Source organism: Amphichorda felina (assembly GCF_050947745.1).
Source record: "Amphichorda felina strain 45539 chromosome Unknown scaffold_1, whole genome shotgun sequence".
Lineage (NCBI taxonomy): Eukaryota > Fungi > Ascomycota > Sordariomycetes > Hypocreales > Bionectriaceae > Amphichorda > Amphichorda felina.
In genome coordinates this window covers 3,719,584-3,739,705 of record NW_028145049.1, presented here as the reverse complement: position 1 = coordinate 3,739,705, position 20,122 = coordinate 3,719,584, and the positions used below count along the sequence as shown (strand labels likewise).

Sequence of the window (20,122 nt, the reverse complement as noted above, 5' to 3'; positions counted from 1 at the left end):
AGCTCTCGTGTCTCTTATCGAAATTGATCCCCATTCTGGCGGTAACTGGACACCCATATCTGGACAACCATGGAAACTTGGACGGACAGATCTTATACCGGCTTCCAATCGACAGCCCCGCCCTCCGGTTCTCTCGAGTCAATTCTTTTCACGGGATAGGGGCCCATATTAAGCCAATAGAAGGTTCGTGTGCTGGGTAAAGGAATCTGATACAGTTGCCTGTATGTGACAGTGGCTATGAACAAGATTGAAGCGAACGGGAACATCAAGGTTGTTGCCACCACAAATAAAACCCAGCTTCCCTGTAGGAAAGCAGACCTGATACGCTACCTAGCTCATTACTAGAAACGAGCACCGTACGACTTTCTTATCACTCAGATGCAAGCTACTGTGTGAAATCCAGAGAAATCAACCGCCTACTTGCCCAACTAGTACTTACCTACCTACCTAGTAGTAATAGGGACGAGCTTATAGGCGAATTCTGGCACTAATAGCACTAAGAGTTGTACGGTGCGTCGTAGACACCTACTAGTAGTACATGTAGTGAGGTACCTAGATGCCCCCTTGGCCTTGAAACCACAACAACTTCCACCACCGTCATGGTTGTAGGGGTGTGGTGGCTTGCGTTAATCGAGGGGATTCGGTGTGAGTTGGACTTAGGCTTTGGTCACCGTGCCAAATCCAAGGTCTGATTATAGTTTTGTTGTTGTTTTGTTTTTCCCCTTACTTTTCGCTGGTATAAAGGAAGCCTTTCTGTATCACCCCAGAGCTTGTCATGTTCTCCCTTCACCATTCCCCAAGCACCCAAACTATTACTTCTTTCCTCATCATTTTACCTGAGATCAACACTCGAGGTGACACTCTTCTTCCCGCCATCTTACTTGAGTTACATCCAGACTGCATCAACGCCACGCCAACGGAGTGGGCCACCGGCTACAAGTCTCCCAAGAACAACAAGACACACCCAGTCACAGTCCACGAATCTCTCCAGAACAACACCCTTCGAATCACACCCGCTGGATATAACCGACTCGGGCCTCTGTATACACGACCACGTTTATACATTCTGCTACCGCCATCATGATGAATCTACTACTAAACGGCCTCCATGACCTGGCCGAGCATTGTGTATACTCGTACTTGCTCATAATATTAGCCATGATCCAGTATGTGACAGCATTTTGCCTGACAGCGGCCATGACTGGGAGACCCTGGCCTTCCGAGTCGAGCATGTTGCCATCCTCAACACGGACTTATCGTGCTATTGGCGACAGGCGTCTCTACGGAATAGAGGCGTACAAGGGCAAGACGGAGCTCAAGAAGGAGATAGAGCCTAGGGACCTGGACGGCCTCCCGATACTCTCATACTTCTTTCTGTTGCATGTCTACTTCTACTTTTCCGTCGTCAACGTCGAGATTCTGTACACCCTGCCAGATTTTACGGGGTTTGTTCTCAGCCAGGTGCCACTTGCAGTACCTTTCAGGATCTACTATGACAGGCTGGTTCTATCACTGGTCCTCTTTGTGGTGTTGGGGGTTGATCTGCGCAGGAGACCTCCATTGGTGGCTCAAGGATGCTCTGGAGGCCCAGGCAGGGGGCTGGCAGATGTTTTTGAGAACTTGTGGGAAACATTTGTCCAAGAAGGCCATCGCGCATGCTAGGGGTAGTAAAGGTATACTTCGCATCCATTCACATATCATTCTTTGGATCTCAAGGGTTATGAGGCAAATGGGACCGATAGCAAAAAGATGACTCGAGGCGGCAACTGGGCTTATGTCCCAGTGAACGCGTTTATTTTCTCAAAGAACATGAAGGCCAAAGTCTATGGAGCTTCCCGTCGTGCAGCGATCTCCTCGCTTACCGAGTACCCCTTGAACTTCCTGGCCGGCACCTTCCAGTCGAACAGCAAGTCGAGCTCCTCGTATGTCCTACCACTCGTCTCCGGAACGCGGAAGAAGGACCAGACCAGACACAGGGCCGCCAGCCCGCCAAAGAAGAATCCCAACTTCCCCTGCATGTTGGCCTCGGCCGGGTTGATCATGTACGGGATGGCGACCGTCATGACGATGCCCAGGACGCCCTGGGCGGCCGTGGCCGTCGCAATCGTCTTGGAGCGCACGCGCGTCGCCGAGCACTCGGACAGCAGGACGAAGCAGATGGGGCCGACGGAAATGTCGTAGAAGAAGTTCCACACGAGCATGAGCGAGGATTCGGCCCAGATGACGGAAGATGGGCGCCCGGGGACGCAATCCAGGATGCCGATGAGGAGCTGGAGTAGCATGAGTACACCAAGGCCGTTGACGAAGAGAAAACGGCGGCCAAATCGGAGAAGCAGCACCCAAGACACGAGCGTGCCTACGAAACCAACGGCTAAGGCATACGTTAGTACTGTTGATGGAGCGTCTGACAATGAATTAGGATCTTACCCAAGAAGCCAACAGACATGTTGAACGCCTGGTCCGTGGGCAGCCCAGCCTGCTCGAAGAAAAACGTCCCGTAGTTGATGAGATAGATGCCACTCAGGACCTGCGTGCAGTACACGCCGACGGATATCTCAGTACGCCTCCAGTTGGAAGAGCGGAAGCAGTCCCAGTACGTGCTACCCGCCTCAATCTCCTGCTCCAGCTTATCCGTCTCGACGATGAAGGCCAGGGTCGCAGCCACATTGACCTTGTCGGACGCCAGCCGCCGCAGCGACTTCTCGGCATCCTCCAGCCTGTTCTTCCGGGCCAGCCACCAGGGGCTCTCGGGGATGAACAGCAGGCCCGGCAGGATGACAATGACCCAGAACCACTGCAGGGCAAAGGGGATGGAGTAGGCCCAGTGGTCCTCGCGCTTCTGGGTGCCGGCGGTGACGCCGTTGCCCAGGAGCTGGCCCATGACGAAGCACAGGTTAACGTAGGAGCTCAGGTGGGCGCGCAGGGTAACGGGGCAGACCTCGGAGGCGTAGGTCGGGGCGATGACGACGAACATGCCCAGGACGAGGCCGGCCAGCAGCTCGCCGGCGAGGAGGAGGCGGATGTCGCGGGAGAAGAACTGGATGAAGACGAGGCCGGCGACGAGGACGACACAGGCGGCGTAGGTGTTCTTGCGGCCGTAGCGCTCCATGGGGAAGGCGGCGAAGAGGGCACCCACGACCTGGCCGACGGGGTTGCCCATGCTGAGGGCCGTCTGCCAGGCGGCGTCGATGATGTAGTCGCCCTGGTACAGGTAGCCAAAGTCGCGCTGGAACTGGGGCATCGAGTACAGGTTACCCAGCAGCTGGGGGTCAAAGGCGAGCATGATGACGCCCATGCTGACAAAGGCAGACCAGCCGATGGCCTTGGGGTAGATCTTGACGGCCTCGATGAAGGACAGGTCCTGCTCGGCGCGGATGGCCTCGGTGAGCTCTTGGTGAGGGACGATGCCATTCCTGCCCATCTTGGTCGCCGTCGCTGTCGAGTCTCGTGGCTCCTGGATGCCCACCGCCTCCGTGGCACTTGGGGCTGTCACCTTGTCTCCCATATTGTCTGTCATGTTGGCATACCAGGGACTGCGAACGCCGTCTGCTTATCCTGGGCCATTGTGTCGGTTCCCGGCGAGTGCTTCGTACTTATGCTGATGAATCCTTCGTTCCTGGCTCGCGTTATCAGTGCGGGGGAACCAACCTCCAAACACAGATACGGTCGGCTATCACGGCAGGCTACCTATTAGTGAAATAAGCAGTAGTAGCATCTTAAGGTGTAACGTAGCATTATCACCATGGTCTCTCTGATAGTACTGGGTCCTGGGTCTGGGGTCCAGTATCCGTACGTACATGCATAGTACTTCGTATCCGTGCGCCGTAATTGATTAAGGAACCGACATTTCGAATCTCCCATGATCTCATGCTCCCGCCAAGATTTTAGGGGTCCATCATGGAGGTTATGGAGCTTTCCCCAGATCTACGGATAGGTGCATGAGTGGATCTGTTAGTGCGTGCCACTCGCTCCAGCCTTTGCCTCTGGTTCGAATTTGCTCCGTATTGTGCAGTCTATTGATGTTAACTATGTAGTAACTATCTTGTGAATCATTTAAATCGATTTTCTCCTACGTAGCCCACCAGATCATCTTGAGTCCACTGCTATGGTTCTATCGTTGCGGTGTTGGTCTAGTCCTCCTCAACTCAACATTCACGCTCCACTCCTAGTACGTAAATGGGTTGAAGGCACATCAAAGGCCAAACCTGTATGTGCTCGTAAATCTTGAAGATTCGGTAGCGCATTAATTTCCCGTCTTGACCCCACAAACTCGCCGTTCGCGTCCCTCACTCCACAGTGACTCACTTTGAGTCGCTCACCACTCCCTGATATTACCTACTCCGTACACGGATGAAGGTCGAAAGATGTGAAAGAATGGCTCAGCAGGTTGTATTACCACTGGCCCCGTGATGGACACCACTTGTTCTCCTTCTCGGGCCCCTACGATAATTGGCAGCTGCACCATGGAATCTCCCAGCCACCCAATACCCTCGGGGCTCTACGCCATCCCCGAGCATCTCCTCGACCTGCGCCCTGATTCCGAGATCGACCATGATCTCATGAACCCAGAGCCCGTCATGGGCGACAAGAACATCTGGTTCTTCTGGCACTCCGGATACGCAACCATGCACCCCTACGCGAAGCGCACAGTCCGCGCCTACCACCGCCGCTTCTCCCCCCAAGGCTGGGCCATCCGTGTTATCGACCGCGAGGCCTCATCGCCCCTCAACATTGCCCGCTTCATCGACCTGACCGAGGCCAACTTCCCCCAGGCCTTCATCGAGGGCACCCTCACGGGGCGGTACGCCGTCCAGCACACCTCCGACCTCGTCCGCTGGCCGCTGCTGCTTCGCTACGGCGGCGTCTACGCCGACGTGGGCATGATGCAGATTGGCGACCTGGACCGTCTGTACAGCAAGACGGTCGGCGACCCGGACTCGCCCTACGAGGTCCTCTCCTACAGCTCTGCCAGCCCTGAGCGTCCGGGCCTGACAAACTACTTCCTATGCTCCCGGCGCAGCAACCCGCTGTTCCTCCGGTGCCACAGGCTGATGCTGGCGTTGTGGGCCGAGGACGGAGGCAAGGCCTCCACCGACGGGATGCACGCCAGTCCGCTGCTAGAGGGCGTGCTCCTGCAGGACACCGCGGGGGATGTCTCGTTCGAGGAGGATGGCAAGATATACGGGCCGGACGAGATCAAGGTCCTGCTTACAGACTACATCATCCAGGGGCAGGTCATGACGCAGGTCATGCGTCTCGTGGACGACGAAGGCGGGTGGAACGGCCCCGATTACGTGGCCCGGCACGTCTACGCCATCGACTTCATGGAGGGCTCGCAGCTCATCAACGTCTTCACCGCCTGGAACGGCCCCTGGGCGTTCCAGCTCATGTCGCTGCCGCTACCGCGCGAGGGCGAGGAGGAGAGCGGGGACCAGAAGCTAGCCAGGGAGATTGTCGAGGGGTGCCTGCAGAGGAGCTGGGGGTTCAAGCTGGCGCACGGGCTCATCCTCAGGGTCTTTGGGGAGACCCTCGGGTCGCTGTGGCGGAAGCACGAGGGCTCCGACGTGGTCCCGGGAACGTATGCGCACTGGCTGCGATATGCGATGGTGTACTGGAATCAGGAGAAAGACCCGGCGAAGCTGGACCTGAAAATAGTTCCCCTGCCTAAAAAGGGGCCGCTGGTGCGAGAAGCGTAGATTTATGGGGTTGACACAAACACTACCCTAGACCTTGGTCATTTCGCCCTTCATTTTTGCTGTCCCAGACTCGGCCGATATCCAGTGATGATGCGGCTAAATCCCTCTCTGTGAAATTTTATAATATGACTGAATGTGATGCCGAGAATGTGGCCTTCCTTTCATGAGTTTTGCCACCTCGTTGTGAATCTCATGATGAGATTTGATGGACTTTTGGTTCGCTGAGGGGCACCACCACTACACGAAAAGTTCACGCCCACACTTCCACTAGCAAACATGGACACGCGACGCGACACATCTTCAGGAATACACTTCCCAATTGCCCAGCATCCCAGTCAAAATGGACGCGCCCCATGACGAGCCCATGCCGGATGACATCGAGATCGAAGAGAGCGAATCCCGCCTACCTCTGTCCGACGACGAGCAGAGGGCCCTCGAGCTCTACGATAGACTCCAGGAACTGCGCCTGGAAATCGCCATTATCAACGCGCAGCAGTCGCATCAGGCAGGCAAGCTGCCCCATACCCTACGGATGCCTGCAGTACTCGTGCTCACACGCAATGCAGATGACGCAGGCGAGGAAATGACGCCGGAGGAGGCCACGGCCGCCCGCAATAACCTCCTCGAGACTAGGGCAAAGTACCTCCTGAGGAACCAGGTGATCGACTCGGTCCTGTCTGCCAACCCGATACTCAAGGCGGTGCACAACGGAACTGAGGCGTCGCCGGTCGAGAGGTATGTCACCTCTTGTGTTGTTCCTAGCCCGTGTTCTACAGACGGGAGACTCATATCTTCCTCACAGGGACCTGCTACCGTACATCCAACAGCGCGACGAAGCGGCCATCGATGTCGCCAAGCTAGCCTCGGCGACGGGCGAACTGCGCGGGCAGGCGACCCGGGCGCAGAGCGAGGCGCTCAGAGCGACCCGCCAGAACGTCACCCTAGCGGCCGAGGTCATGGACCTGGTTGCTCAGATCAAGGAGAAGAAGTCCGGGTACATGCGCGACGAGAAGACGCAGCAGGGAATACAACGCCTGGAGGATGAGCTGAAGAGCAGCCGGCAGCGGTGGAGGATCATGAAGGGCATCACGGGCGGAGTGGTTGCTGGCAGCGGCGTGGACTGGGCGAGAGACGAGACGTTGCGGGATCTGGTCTTGGATCCAGAGGATGATGACTGATTATGGAAAAGATACCCTGATGGGGAGGCCACGCCGAGGACAGCCTGACTTGAGTAATGAGGGTGACAGCTATTCATGGTCACCCACCAGCATCACGTACGATTTATCGTGCATGCTCCAGCCATGGTTTGATGGCAGTGACACACAGATAATGAGGACATGCACTTGTCTGTCGTCAATCAGGGGCAACCCCGAGTGACGACAGACAAGGGCAACCCCGAGAACCTTCTAGAGTCCACAGAGATATGGCCAAAGGCCTTCATGTCGAAATTGTCATTTGTAGTTTCCCATGTTCCTCTCCAACTGCCATTACCGCGGTTCCTGATGCCGACCCGCTCAACAGGGCTTAGCGTCCGCAGGAGCTATGACCACTCCCGTACGCGTTCATGCCCACGTGATATGGCTTGGCAAACAGAGCAAAAGTCCGAGGGATTCGCGCAGGAAGTGGTTCATGGTGTCATGGACCATGGGTCAGGAGTGCGGGACGCGAGAAGACCCCGAATATGCTAGCGGCGGTATGCGCTGATGCAGAGTCATTACTACTCGTACTGGGGAGGGGGGTGCCAGAGTCCCTGTTCTGCCCAGCCAGCCGCCTCAGCGCAATATCACTCAAGAGGCGTGGGTGGAGCGTTTTGTGTTTTTGGAGGTGGGGGACTGGGAACCTGGAACCATGGGAGCTCTCCCCTTTTCCGGCGCTCGACCGGTCGTCCAGCTCCGGGAGCCAGAGGAGTCAGGCTCCCAGCCTCCAGCCAGCCAGCGGAGAGGTACAGCACAGTATCAGCTTCGACTGGCCCACTGCTCGCACATCATGGTCCGCTCCGTTATTTTGGTCCCGCCTCCGATCCAAGTCGCGGCGAGTACCTCTGCTCGACGCGCACGCGCTGCGTGTGTGTGTGTGTGTGTGGCCGTTGCGGCCATTTCGCCGTGTGATCCTCCCAGTGGCCTATTAGGGAATACGAGTGAATGATAACTCGCGTCGCAAAGGTCTCTTCGAAAGGCAATTGCTCTGGTTGCACTCGCAGATAATTCCAAGTCCCACTAATATGTACCAGTGATGATTGTGACTTGCCAAGCGAGACAAAAAAGCCGCCCAAACTGAAGGCATTTCTGAGTAGCACGAGTGTGACTACGACTGCGACTCTGGCTGTCGCCGCGTAACCTCCCCCTTCCCCTCCCGGTGCGCGTGAGGAAGGAACCAGGGAGGGAGGCTGGTAGGGACTGTCGGCAGATTGGTGCTCAAACAGTGAGCTCAACAAGGGATGAGGGCAATGTGCTGGGTACCAGGAGCCATGTACTGGTACCTACTAAAACTATATGACGGTACACCTCGTCATGCACGGATCAAAGTACCCCGCTTACACGCCCTGTTTTCAGCCAGCCCAGACGCTACACCACCGAGGATATTGCTGCCCCCCCATTGTTTCTAGCAAAGAAGTCGGCGGACAGAGGAAAGTGAGACTGCAAATACTTGTTGTAGGCGGCACCAGTATAGAACAAGGCTCGAATTAGTACTCGTACTCCTTACTCGGGAGATGCCAGGCGGGGTGTTAGTATCCCAAGTATTACCATATGTAGCACTCATACATGGTATTTTCAGCAATTACATGTACTTCGTGGAGTTCTTTTTTTTTTAGGGATCCTATCGCTCTGCTCGCGCTCGGAGCACTTGCTTGAAACTTTAGGGGGAGCCGATGCTCTGCTCGACGGGAGGCCTACTGTACTCGCACCCCGTCCTCCAATGAGAGTAGAAGTATCGCGTCGCAAGCATGGCCTAGCTGTGCTCCGATACTTTGCTGGGCGCGGTGCCATTCCGCCCTCACACAATGCACTGGGCTACCGACGGTACTATGCCCAGTAAAAAGTGCGTGGTGACCTGATGGTTTATGGGTTCGCCATAAGTCGTCAAAAATGGGGCGTCAGCGGGCCGGTGCAAGCTTTGTGGCGCTGGTGTAATATGTACGAAGTTGAGCGACGGCGATGGTGTACTCGTATGGGTGGTTGGAGCTACTTAGAAAGTGCGTAATATCGGACCAGCCGGAGAGGGGGAGATTCCGTACTCCTAGTAGTAGTAGTGCGTAATGTTCATTTTTCCAACAATACCTAGGTAACAATCTGGTAAGTTAGTCCAGGAAGGCTGCATCTAGATGATAGTACGAAATACGAACACGTTGCCAGGGACCTACAAGAGCTAGGTCAATGGAGACTCCGGAACGAACTCGCAAATATGTAGCAAGTGGCCTGTTGTTAGGGACGTATGATGAAGCCCTACTCTGTAATCTAACATCTAACAAACGACAGTAGTAGGGGTCTTTTGATTCACGAGGCAAGGCGAGAATATTGGCACATGTTACACAGGCGGTCCGTGAGAGTGGTTTCGTCCAGTGTGGTGGTGGTGAGCGAGGACAAGATGAGTGGCGGTGTTACAGAACAACTGAATTGACCAACCACGGAAATGGCCTCCGCTACTACCTAATGCTTGGTTAAAGCTAAGCCATAGGAAATCCCAAGTACATTTGTTTTTGGGTGTTTGCAGACTATGGATTTATCGATGCGGAGGGTCTGTCATATATTTGTACGTAGCTTGGGCCATATACCCTATACTTTGTACCCGGGGAGAAGGGTTCAAGTCGGTGTCAATAGATAGCAACCAATAGTCGGCAAAAGGATGAATGGATACCCGTGCTCATGTTTTGGGTGCAAGAGACCTGAAATAGTGAGTTTCTGTCGAGCGCAGGGGTTGGGAAGCGAGAGCCTTGCCGACAAACGTTAGTAGAATGGGGTCTGACATTGGGAATGGCAATCAAAGCGAAGCATCGTTCCAGGGACGGCACTCAACGTGGAAATCGACGTAGTATCTGCGTAGAATGGATATTCATCATGTCTTGGCAAGGTGACTGGAGCAAAAAAGAACTGGAAGGGGAAAGATGATATTATGTGCAGGTACAGACAAGGCACGCGTTTATTATTGCCTACCAGGTTCCCATGTAGAACAAGGAATGGCTGCGAGCGTCGCTGACTCTCGAGGTCTGCAAAAGGTGAGGGAGCCTGGTTGCACCAAGAAGTTGCTGACCCTTCCTGGAACGAGGGCGTCAGCAAGATGTGCAATGTACACAGTGTCCCGTTTTCTTCCAGCCATCCCAGTACAAGGTTATGATGGTCTCATCCCGGCGGCAGGCTTGAGCGATCGTTGTACCTGTACAGTATCACACATTTCGAGGCAAGTGCGACACCTGCCCGGTTTTTGGAGGGGAGACGGCAGTGCACAGTGTCGAATCACAGAGCGTGGTGGGTGCGCATGATTTTGCGAGGGAAGGGAGGAACGGCTGGGCGGCGGTACTTCGCGCCAGGCGAACTGCCCCCTTCCATCTCATTCCGACCAACAACAAGTGACTTGCCCTTGCCTTCCGTCGGAGACACCATGGCGCAAGTGCCTGCAAAACAGAAGCCCAGACACCGGTCGGCGCAGTACTCGTACCTCGTAGACCTGCTGGTCATGAAGCTGGGTATTCCGCTTCCTCGACGCCCTGTACTATTAGAAAGGGAATTTCTTTCCCTTGCTGGCCAGCTCTCTCAGATGAACAGGGTCAATCAATCGCGACGAAATAGTAGGTAGGAGGCGGTACTCGTGCTACTCGTACAATGTATGTACGTAAGGTACCACTAGTACCTAAGTATGATGGCCAAGTGATGGTGCGTTGCAGTGCTGGTGCGAGAGACGAGGGTGCTCTTTTGGGCTTCCAGAGGGGGAGGTTGTCCTCGAGACTGCTGGCGCTGGGCCCAAGAGTACTGGTACGAGAACACTCGGGCAGTCAGTGGGCCGAGTGCGCGCGCCAGCGTGGTTGGACTCTGGAGTGGTGACAGGCTGGTAGCCAGTGCCGGAGCTCAGAGTGACAGTCCACTTCAAAGGCAGCCCAGGCCAGTCCAGAGCAACTGGGGCGGGCAGAGGCATCGGCAGCCAGAGGCACTCATTGGTGTGGTTGCTGGCGACGGAACTCGAGGCGCGACAGCAAGCAACCCAGACAACAATGGAACCCAGACAGGAGTCCACGGGCGGGTGTGTGCCCAGGTGGTGTGAGGTGCGGTGGGCGTGGGCAACAGCGGCGGACCTTGACTTGGGCCAAAAGGTGGAGGAGGAACGCGCGCCGGGCAACAGCTGCACTGCGCCAGCACTCACCTGCACCGCACCGCACGGCACCCACCTTTTGCTCACACAATCACTCGCCCCCACAGTAAAAAGGCTGCTCGACCCTCCCCCCATACAGCCCGCCCTTCTGCCCTCTGCCTCTCTCTCTCTCTTCGTCTCCCATACAATCGCGCCCTCACAAAGCACACCGCAACGCAGCAACAGGTGAGTACCTCCCGTTGGCGGCGCATCACCACCCAACACAAGTCACTATCATCTCCCATCACCTTTTTCTTTCTTGACCCGGGTGATACCGCGCAATAGCTTTTTTTGGCTTCTATTTGCATCGTGACACGCTTCAAACGCTGTTTTGGAGCTGGCATCGTGGTGCATCGCGCGCCCGCCTCGTCTTGGCTTGACCTTCATCTACTCATCACCGCGACCATCGCGCATCTTGAGCCGACCCAGCTAACACGGGGACGCGCAGCCCAGCACCGCGACATCAGCACCACATCCGCTACCATCTTATCAAAAACACCTCAAAGGTATGCAGACAGTTCATTCGCGCGTTTTTTGAGCTTCACTTCACCCATGCGCCTCGGCCACGGGCGCAATTGCAATTGCGCCCCAGCTCGTCCTCAGGCTCCGTCTCCAAGCACATACTCGCCATGGGAGCTCTCCACATGGCGCGTCATCCCTTTGGCACTGAGCGCGTCGCATCAACGCCACCGCCCATTCAGGGTCGGGGTCACACAGCCAGCTCAACACAATGCGAACCTTTGCGCATTTCGTGGACTTCCAATCGCATCCTGGCATCGGTCTTGATTGACTGACTCATTCCCTAGTCTTCCCACAAAACTCATTCAATATGCCTAAGGCTGCTGCTACCAAGCGTGGAGGCAAGGAGGTCAAGAAGCGCGGAAAGAAGGGTAGGTCCCGCCGTCCTGATTGGAGGCTGTGTGGTATGTAGGATGCTAATGGTAACAGATCCCAACGCTCCCAAGCGTGGCCTGTCCGCCTATATGTTCTTCGCCAACGAGCAGCGCGAGAACGTCCGTGAAGAGAACCCTGGCATCTCGTTCGGCCAGGTCGGCAAGCTCCTCGGCGAGCGCTGGAAGGCTCTTAACGAGAAGCAGCGCGCTCCGTACGAGGCTAAGGCTGCCGCCGATAAGAAGCGATACGAGGATGAGAAGCAGGCCTACAATGTATGATACGATGGTCAGCTGCAAACAGAGCACTGAAGCTGATGAGCTGTGTAGGCCGCGGATGAGTCGTCCTAAGTCACGAAAGCCCTCCTCTATGCCTAAGGGGCAGCGCTGAGGCAGAAGCGGTCGCCAAGGAGCGATGATCCATCTGCTTCACTTCAGTGTGTCGCGCAACCCCTGGCAGAATGGGGTTTCCTTTGTATTTTGGGCAGGGCGGTGTTGTATGAGGGCAAGGGTTGGGACGCGCGTTTTACTTTTTCGCTCGATTTGCTGGCATTTCAAATGATTACCGGACTATGAGGGTCTCGGGGAGGGTCTCACGGCGTATTTTTCATGATGCGGATGGTAGCCGTTGGAGTGGCAGGCCATCATTCGATGGCATCTTCCCGTGAGCCTCTGGTCATGGATGCACACGACGCCCAGGGACATTACAACGAGGAACATGTACTACTATTCAACCACTTTCCTTCCATGGCCATTGTGAATCGTGACCTGCTGGTACTGTTTTGTACTTATAGTATTTCTATTCCTCCCAAGCAACTGCAATCAGGGACCACTAGCGTCACTTCCACTTCCTCACTGTGAATAGTACCTAACAAGTGCTAGAATTCGCACACGCTAATTGATATACCATAATGTATTACTCGCAGGTGGTGATACCAGGTCGCTCCTGCATTCAGTAGCAGTGCGCCTTGTGGCCTGAGGACTCGCATTCGCCGTCAGTTCAGGTGTCACCTTCGCTTTGGCAAGCATTCTCTCTCTGCATCCACTCCAACCTTTGCTTCGATCATACTTATCAGAAGCTGTCCTTGGGTGCCAAAATCCATCATCTTTATCGGCTGTTATCGGTCATAACTTGAATGACCTATCATGCCGATCGCCTACCTGCAAGCAATCATATTTTTTGCGACGTCTCGGCCCTCAACAGACCAGACTAGCATCCACAGCGTCGCTACTTCGTACGGTGACCACATCTGGAACGACAACTGATGGCTGTCAGACAGCCTTTTTATTTTTATCTTTATTTTGTTCTCTCTCTATGGAGTCTTATGGCCCACCATCCCTCCCTCCGATGGTGTCGCTCCTAGCCTGGCTGATAATCCCTTCTCCGGTGTTTTGGCCTGGACCTCACCTGCGACCTGCTTCGGTAGTCCCCCCTCATCATTACGGACGATCGGTTCAAGTGCACCACTATATGCTATGGTTGCAAAGTATTGGCGGGCTGGCGCAGATACGGAGCACTTGGTTTTGTGAGCGCTTCTGCCCTGTGCCATCTCCACCCTGACACGGGCCTAGTCGTTTATAGGCCGTTCTTCGGCTGCATGCCGACTGATGCAAGTGCTGCAACCCCGACCATTTACGGTTGTGGGCGCTATTCACAACCAGGAGCGCATGCTTTCGTGGCAGCCTCTGAGCGGGCTTCCCCAGCTGCGATGTGTCGCCCTAACCAGCCACGGCCACAGAATGGAGCTCGCCTCCACCGGGAGGAGGGCCGGCACGAGGCATCAGTGGGATGACGGTACCCAGGACGATCATGAGACGAAATAACGGACTGCTGCCGCTGACAATGGCGAAATCGGTGTGTCTACCTGTCGTTGTGGGAGCGTTGAGCTGATATGCAGTGTCCCGTCGATGCCCAACCTAAGTGGTGCTTGGGCTAGTATTGCAGATGAAGCTATCAGTATCGGCCGATTCGCACCATTAAGAGCCGCCTAGTGGTGTTGACATTAAATTCTACTGGGGTGTCCGACTGCACCCACTCCATCTCCTTCATTCTCGTTTCCCTTGACTGTGGGCTCTCTTCCCCCGCGGTTTATCAAGCGCCTCCGCCGGTCTCACATCTGGGGCCCCGAGTGTTTGTTGCATGTCTCTGATGATGCCAATCGGACTCGCTTTAAACTCCAGGTCTCCGCACGTCTGGTGACGAGGGTCCGGAGAGAGCGGCGCGATCTTGATAAGGCCCACCCCGGCCCGGCACAAGGACACTTCTTCTCCCTGACCCTACCGACGTCGTCCAGGCTCTTGTGGCCTGGCTGTTTCGATTTCATCCCCCAAATTCTAACGAGCCTCCATCATCATCGTCTTACCGGTCATGAGGTCATAGGACTCCTCCTACACTCATGGATGTCATGTCTCAGTCCAGCATGGAGCTTTCCGGGCCCATCGAGCTTCATCTCTTTGGTGGCTGCTGCTTGGAAGCCCAGAGATGCGACACCGTCGCCCTCCAATTGGAGGCCTTGCGCAATGCCTTGATGTCCGGGCCCAGCCCAGTACACCTAACACCCATCATCGACGGGGTTCGGGCTAGTGGTCGATTTCTCCGCGAACTTGCCGACTTGTCCCAAGTCCACCAAGACCGATTACCTGTGGTGCTTAACCATCTCAACATAATCCTCCCCTGCCTCTCGCGCACGCTTCGAGATATCACCGGTCACTATGAGGATAGATCCCTAACCAAGAAGAATCGATGGAGGACAATGTACCATAAGATGATGGAGGAAGCCGATGGTACTCCACTATCCCAGCGATTCTCTATCTACAACTACTTCTTGACATCGCTCCGAGACGTATTGATCAGGTAAGTATTGACCTGCTACAATCTAAAGGGCTTGACCTAAAGATAATTAGATCACCAAACTTCGATTTCAATGGATTGGAAACTGCCCGTGAGAAAATCATGCAGTTGCGAGAGAACCGGGGCATTCGTAAGGGCCCATAGACCGAGGCTGTTCAAGCATGCCAAAGCTAACACAAGAAAGCTCCCCCGCCATCACAGGTGGGACCACGTATGCAGACTAGCTCTTTTTCATTTGAAACGGACCCCGTAAGTATTTGCAACAATGGAATCTGCATGTTGAATGTACCTATTAACCAAACTTTCTAGGGTCTGCATTGGGCACAGCAAATATTCTCGCTACCCCTGCCCTCGCGAACTCCCTTAAAGAATCAGTACATGTGCGGCTTAATGTTCAAGTCCCTAATATCTAGATCCACTAAGACTTCGCAGGTCAGTGGCTCCTGGGCCACATCAACTTTGGGGTCAACTATGGATCCCGGAAGACTCGAAGATACTTTTTCGACGGTATGCAAGCATGGTTATCTTATATGTCTGGTCGTGGTACTGATAGTCCGGAAGCCCCTTCAACGACGACAAGATTTGTCTGTTGGCGTACGAGAACGGACACGACGGGTGCCCTTATCTCCTCCTGCGGGTCATCAACCCGGAAACGGGACAAGCCTGGTTCTCACAACGCGGCTGTCACGAGCTGTGTATTGACCGAGATGGCTGTGTCCTCCGACTGAAGCGGTGGAGCCATACGTCCAACCGCTCCAAGAACTGGGCAGTTCTCAACTTTCTCACCTGGGAAGGTACAGCACCTTGATCAACATGGCGGTGATATCTCTGTTGACTCTTGTCGTGTAGAACTGATTCTGATGTACTGCTCGTTCCTGGCCCTCAAGGCTCGCAACGACCTGACCGTCGACATGGGCCACGGGGAGTATTCCCTGGCCGGTGAGCGCAAGCTATTCCAGGCGTAAGGCCCCCATCTACCTGGCGATCTAGTGTGGTGCTTGTGTGAACTGACCCTTTCCTACCAAAGACGAATATTTGATGATGGATTCTGGCATTCTCTTATAGTTTACAAGGACCACACCACCGGAGGTATCCGCCTGCTCGCTGCCGTGTGGGATGGGCCTCTCCGCCAGTGCCCCGTTTGGACAGCTTTCGGTTCGTCCTCGCCCCCTTACTATCTCCCGCGAGCCTGGGCCTTATTGACCGACTCACCCCTTGCTACAGTCACACATCAATCAGCATCTCCTACATGGCTCCGGCGGATCTCCCGCCGCCGAGTCCGGCTGGCCGACATCCAGCTCTACGTCTTCTGTCAAGACTACCGTCAGCACCGGCAGCGGCGGGGTCAGGCCGGCGCGTTTGAGATCAGCTTTTTCGCTGAGGAAGGTGAGCAAGGGTTTTTGTTTTTGTATCAATCTCCCCCCCTACGGCTGAATTAGACCTAACGATGGACGCCTATAGCTTGCGAGCGCTTCGCCGAACTTTTCCCTGTCAAGTCTAAACGAACCAGCACGCCCCAGATAATGGCCTAACGATCTTGACCATCTATGGGTTCTCTTCCTCCCTTCATCCAGGGCTCTGAAACCGACCCAGCATACGACAGTGCTTCTTATGAATGCAGGATATTCTTTATTCCTTCCTTCTTGATGATGCTTACGACCGTTCATGAATCCTATTCCCTTTGTCACTGCTTATGAAAGCACTGCGCAGCACACAGATTGCTAGATACCATCGGAGGCGTCACAAGCGTTTGGTTTAGGAACTCATTTTGACGAGAATACAAGAAACGCGCCGCGCCTCTGAACAGAAATGGGCCATGTACGATAAATCTCGTTTGCTATTGCTGAATTAAGAACGCTTGCCCGTTAATGTTCTACTCTCTCTTACTCTCTGGTCCCAAGGAACAAACAGCACACCGCCATAGCTAATATGTTACTCGTCGTGATTCATGAATACTCTGCCTGTTGCAATTAGGTCTTGACATCAGGCTCATCGCGGCCGACGTGCTGCTTGAACTTCAAGAGTTCGGTGGCAAACTTGACTTCGGCCTTGAGGAAGTCCTGGGCATCGAGGTCGTAAGTCGAGGGGTCGTTGCTGTGCTGCTCAATGTACAGGCGAATAGTGGCACCCGACGAGCCGGTACCCGACAGACGGACCACGATGCGGCTGCCAGAGGAGAACCGGGCGTACAGGCCCTGGTTGGACGACACGGATCCGTCAAGGTCCGTGTAGGAGAAGTTTCCGGCATCAGTGACGGTGCGTTCTGTCATTGTCAGTCGGCCGTCGCCAGCTGTATGGCTTTGCTGGAGCTTACCTCCAATCTTGCTTCCGATGAACTTGGGGTCGGCAACAAGGTTCTGGAGCTCTCCGACAACCTTGTTGGCGCCATCCGAGTTGACATCCTCGTAGTCGTACCGGGTGAAGAAGGTACGTCCATACTTGGTCCAGAAGTCCTTCTGGATTTGCTTGATGGACGGGGTGACGTCGGGGTTCTTAACACCAATACCGGCAATGATGTTCAGCCAGGCAACAATGGCCCAGAGACCGTCCTTCTCGCGAATGTGGTCGCTGCCGGTGCCGAAGCTCTCCTCGCCGCAGATGGACAGCTTCTTGGCGTCGAAGAGGGCGCAGAAGAACTTCCATCCGGTGGGCACTTCGAAGGTGGCGAGACCCTGGGCCTTGCCGACCAGGTCAACAGCGCCGGAGGTCGGCATGGAGCGGGCGAGCCCGTTGACGCCGTTCCTCTGGAAGTAAGGAATGAGCTGGGCGTGGTGGGCAATGATGGCGAGCGAGTCGCCAGGGGACACGAAGGCGTTCGCGCCGTAGATCATGTTGCGGTCACCATCGCCGTCAGAGGCAGCTCCGAAGGGGATATTGTTCTTGTCGACGACCTCGACGAGGGAGTGGGCGTAGGTGAGGTTGGGGTCGGGGTGGCCACCGTTGAAGTCGGGGCTAGGCTCGCAGTTCTGGGTAGCGCCCGAGAGCCCCAGCTCCTTCTCAAAGATTGCCTTACCGTAGGGCCCAGTGACACCGTGGAGACCGTCGAAGAGGACCTTGAAGTCGGGGTGAGAAGCAAAGAACTTCTTGATGAGGTCAAAGTCGAAAATATCCTTGAGCATATCGACGTAATCGGCGGTGCTGTCGACGATCTCAACCTCGAGGGGCCCATAGGTCTTGGTTCCGATAGTCGAGATGTCGATATCGGGGATCGAGGCGATCTTGTAAGAGGTCAAAGTCTTGGAGGCCTCGTAGATCTTGTTGGTGACGGCCTCGGGGGCAGGGCCACCGTTGGCGAGGTTGTACTTGATGCCGAAATCATTGGTCGGGCCTGGAGAAGCAAAGTTAGGGGAGCCCCGGCACCTCAATGTTTTTCACAAGGACGTACCTCCGGGGTTGTGGCTGGCCGTCAGGAGAATACCACCGGTGGCTTTGCGGAGACGAATGACATGGGAGGCAGCGGGGGTGGACAGGATGCCGTTCTGGCCGATGAGGAGCTTCTTGACGCCATAAGCAGCACCGATCTTGGCAATCAGTTGGATGACCTCGGGGTTCCAGTAGCGGCCATCACCTCCAATGACGAGAAAGGAGTCTGATGATGCGTTAGACACTCAGCTATACCCAATGATGGGGATTTGGAGGAGGCAGGCTCGTACCCTCAGCGCCCTCAGGGATCGAGAGCAGGATGCTCGCAACGAACGACTCGCTGTAGTTGGGCTTCTGGAATACAGTGACCTTCTTGCGAAGACCCGAGCTGTACACATGTCTAGGTCAGCGTCTTGGAGCTCTTGGAGGGGGCCAGTTGTTGGCGGGGCGGGCAGCAGCTAGACGTACGTTCCGGGCTTCTGGTCCTGGAAAGGCTGGAACTCGACAGTCTTTATATCGGCCATGGCTGCGGTGCTCGCGGTATGGCAGAAAAACAAGTCAAAGAGAGGGAGAGCAGGACAGAGGAAATAAAGGGGCAATGGCAACGAGCTGCTCAAGGTGACGGGAGGGGCAAGCTCCAAAAGAAAGCTCATGAGGGTGGGGTGGTTCTGATGGAGGGGCAACACTGTGTAAATATTTCTACCCACCGTGCATTCCCACTCTAGAAAGGCGGTGTAACACAGTGCTTACAGCTCTAATGGCCGGGACCGGTGAAGTGGCTGCCCACCGTGTGCAGTTGAGGTGGGTTCGGGCGCTGGTGCAGATCGAACCGCAAACAATTGGCGATCTCCATTTTCGACGTTTCTGCATGGAACCCTACAAGCTTTTCCCGTGGATTCAGGTTTCAGAACACTCAAAACCTGTCTATTTTATCCCCGTTCCCGTTTTACTCGTAATCATAAGAACATTATCCATCCAGTGTCCGGCCAAAGATGGCATTGCGGTAGTACTTGGCCTCCTCGATGCTCTCGAGGATGTCGTCGCGGGCCTTGTGAGTGCCCTTCTTGGAGGGGACCTTCTTGACGATCCTCGGGGCGGCCCATCGCCTCGCGGCCTCCTTGATGGTGGTGACGTCGAGCAGGCGGTAGTGCAAGTGGTCGAGGGCCTTGGCGTAGGGCTCCTTGCGCAGGAACGTGCGGTCGGCGTGGATGCTGTTGCCGGCCAGCAGACCTCTGCGCTTCTCGGGAATCAGCCTGGTGATGTAGTCGTACAAGCCGTCGGCTGCCTGCTGCGGCGTCATTGTGGACTCGAGAACGGCCTGCGTGAGCCCCGAGGCGCCATGGGTCGCGGTGCACCAGTCATCCATCTGGTCGAGGCGGGGTTTGGGCCAGTGGACAATGGCGTGGAAGCCCTCCTCGTCGAGCAGCTCGAGGTTGCCCGTCGTGACGAGGCAGTAGATTTCCAGGATCTCCTCCGTATCGGGGTTGAGCCCCGTCATCTGCACGACACATTATCAACGACCATCATCTCACTTTTGGCCAGTGGTCGTGGGCGCACCTCGCAGTCGATCCACACGAGGGGATCATCCGTCACACCTCGCTTGGGCCCCTCGGGCTTGGGCTTGGCGTCGGCCTGAGAAGCTGTGGACGCCATCACGAAGAGTACGATGATGCGAAGCCTGCAGGCGGGTGAGTAGAGACCAACAAAGGCGGGGGGGAGTAGTATCAGGTAGTGGGACGGGACGGGAGCCTGAAGCCTACAGGAGCTTTTGTGTGGTGCCTGCCCACCATCCTTGGAGGTGGTGCTGTGGCGCCTGGAACTCAAGGGTTGACTTCCCCCACAGCGATGTTCAATCACTGAGCGCTCATTGGCGCAGCGCCGGCACCGCAACCGTTCCAGGCAACTGGGCCAGCTAAGGCAACCTAGGCAGGTGCTGCTGACCTCCACGGCACACGCTGGCCGAGCAGTCAGCTCAGCTCACC

General features: G+C 55.5%; 7 protein-coding genes across 7 annotated transcripts; 4 read left to right on the top strand and 3 right to left on the bottom strand.

Annotated features, from left to right (window-relative positions):
- Window positions 1–1,823: 1,823 nt before the first annotated feature.
- Window positions 1,824–3,564, bottom strand: ACO1O0_001224 (uncharacterized protein; the record flags this gene model as incomplete). The annotated part of the gene is given in 3 exon segments (XM_083190714.1): window positions 1,824–2,371; window positions 2,428–3,510; window positions 3,528–3,564. 3 exon segments carry the CDS (start codon window positions 3,562–3,564, stop codon window positions 1,824–1,826), a joined length of 1,668 nt encoding a protein of 555 aa, XP_083054573.1.
- An 899-nt stretch (window positions 3,565–4,463) lies between these two features.
- ACO1O0_001223 (uncharacterized protein) lies at window positions 4,464–5,696 on the top strand (the record flags this gene model as incomplete). Its single annotated transcript, XM_083190713.1, has 1 exon — window positions 4,464–5,696. The coding sequence occupies one exon, from the start codon at window positions 4,464–4,466 to the stop codon at window positions 5,694–5,696; it is 1,233 nt and encodes a 410-aa protein (XP_083054572.1).
- Window positions 5,697–6,036: 340 nt separating this feature from the next.
- ACO1O0_001222 (centromere protein H (CENP-H)-domain-containing protein) lies at window positions 6,037–6,874 on the top strand (the record flags this gene model as incomplete). Its single annotated transcript, XM_083190712.1, has 2 exons — window positions 6,037–6,431; window positions 6,499–6,874. The coding sequence occupies 2 exons, from the start codon at window positions 6,037–6,039 to the stop codon at window positions 6,872–6,874; spliced, it is 771 nt and encodes a 256-aa protein (XP_083054571.1).
- Window positions 6,875–11,865: 4,991 nt separating this feature from the next.
- Window positions 11,866–12,208, top strand: NHP6 (high mobility group box domain-containing protein; the record flags this gene model as incomplete). The annotated part of the gene is made up of 2 exons (XM_083190711.1): window positions 11,866–11,926; window positions 11,985–12,208. The coding sequence occupies 2 exons, from the start codon at window positions 11,866–11,868 to the stop codon at window positions 12,206–12,208; spliced, it is 285 nt and encodes a 94-aa protein (XP_083054570.1).
- A 2,114-nt stretch (window positions 12,209–14,322) lies between these two features.
- On the top strand, window positions 14,323–15,742 carry ACO1O0_001220 (uncharacterized protein; the record flags this gene model as incomplete). Its single annotated transcript, XM_083190710.1, has 5 exons — window positions 14,323–14,780; window positions 14,831–14,907; window positions 14,962–15,026; window positions 15,331–15,571; window positions 15,627–15,742. The coding sequence occupies 5 exons, from the start codon at window positions 14,323–14,325 to the stop codon at window positions 15,740–15,742; spliced, it is 957 nt and encodes a 318-aa protein (XP_083054569.1).
- A 1,005-nt stretch (window positions 15,743–16,747) lies between these two features.
- PGM2 (phosphoglucomutase PGM2) lies at window positions 16,748–18,664 on the bottom strand (the record flags this gene model as incomplete). The annotated part of the gene is made up of 5 exons (XM_083190709.1): window positions 16,748–17,067; window positions 17,092–18,105; window positions 18,163–18,366; window positions 18,431–18,528; window positions 18,609–18,664. 5 exons carry the CDS (start codon window positions 18,662–18,664, stop codon window positions 16,748–16,750), a joined length of 1,692 nt encoding a protein of 563 aa, XP_083054568.1.
- A 443-nt stretch (window positions 18,665–19,107) lies between these two features.
- rex2 (ribonuclease H-like domain-containing protein) lies at window positions 19,108–19,793 on the bottom strand (the record flags this gene model as incomplete). The annotated part of the gene is made up of 2 exons (XM_083190708.1): window positions 19,108–19,638; window positions 19,698–19,793. The coding sequence occupies 2 exons, from the start codon at window positions 19,791–19,793 to the stop codon at window positions 19,108–19,110; spliced, it is 627 nt and encodes a 208-aa protein (XP_083054567.1).
- Window positions 19,794–20,122: the final 329 nt, after the last annotated feature.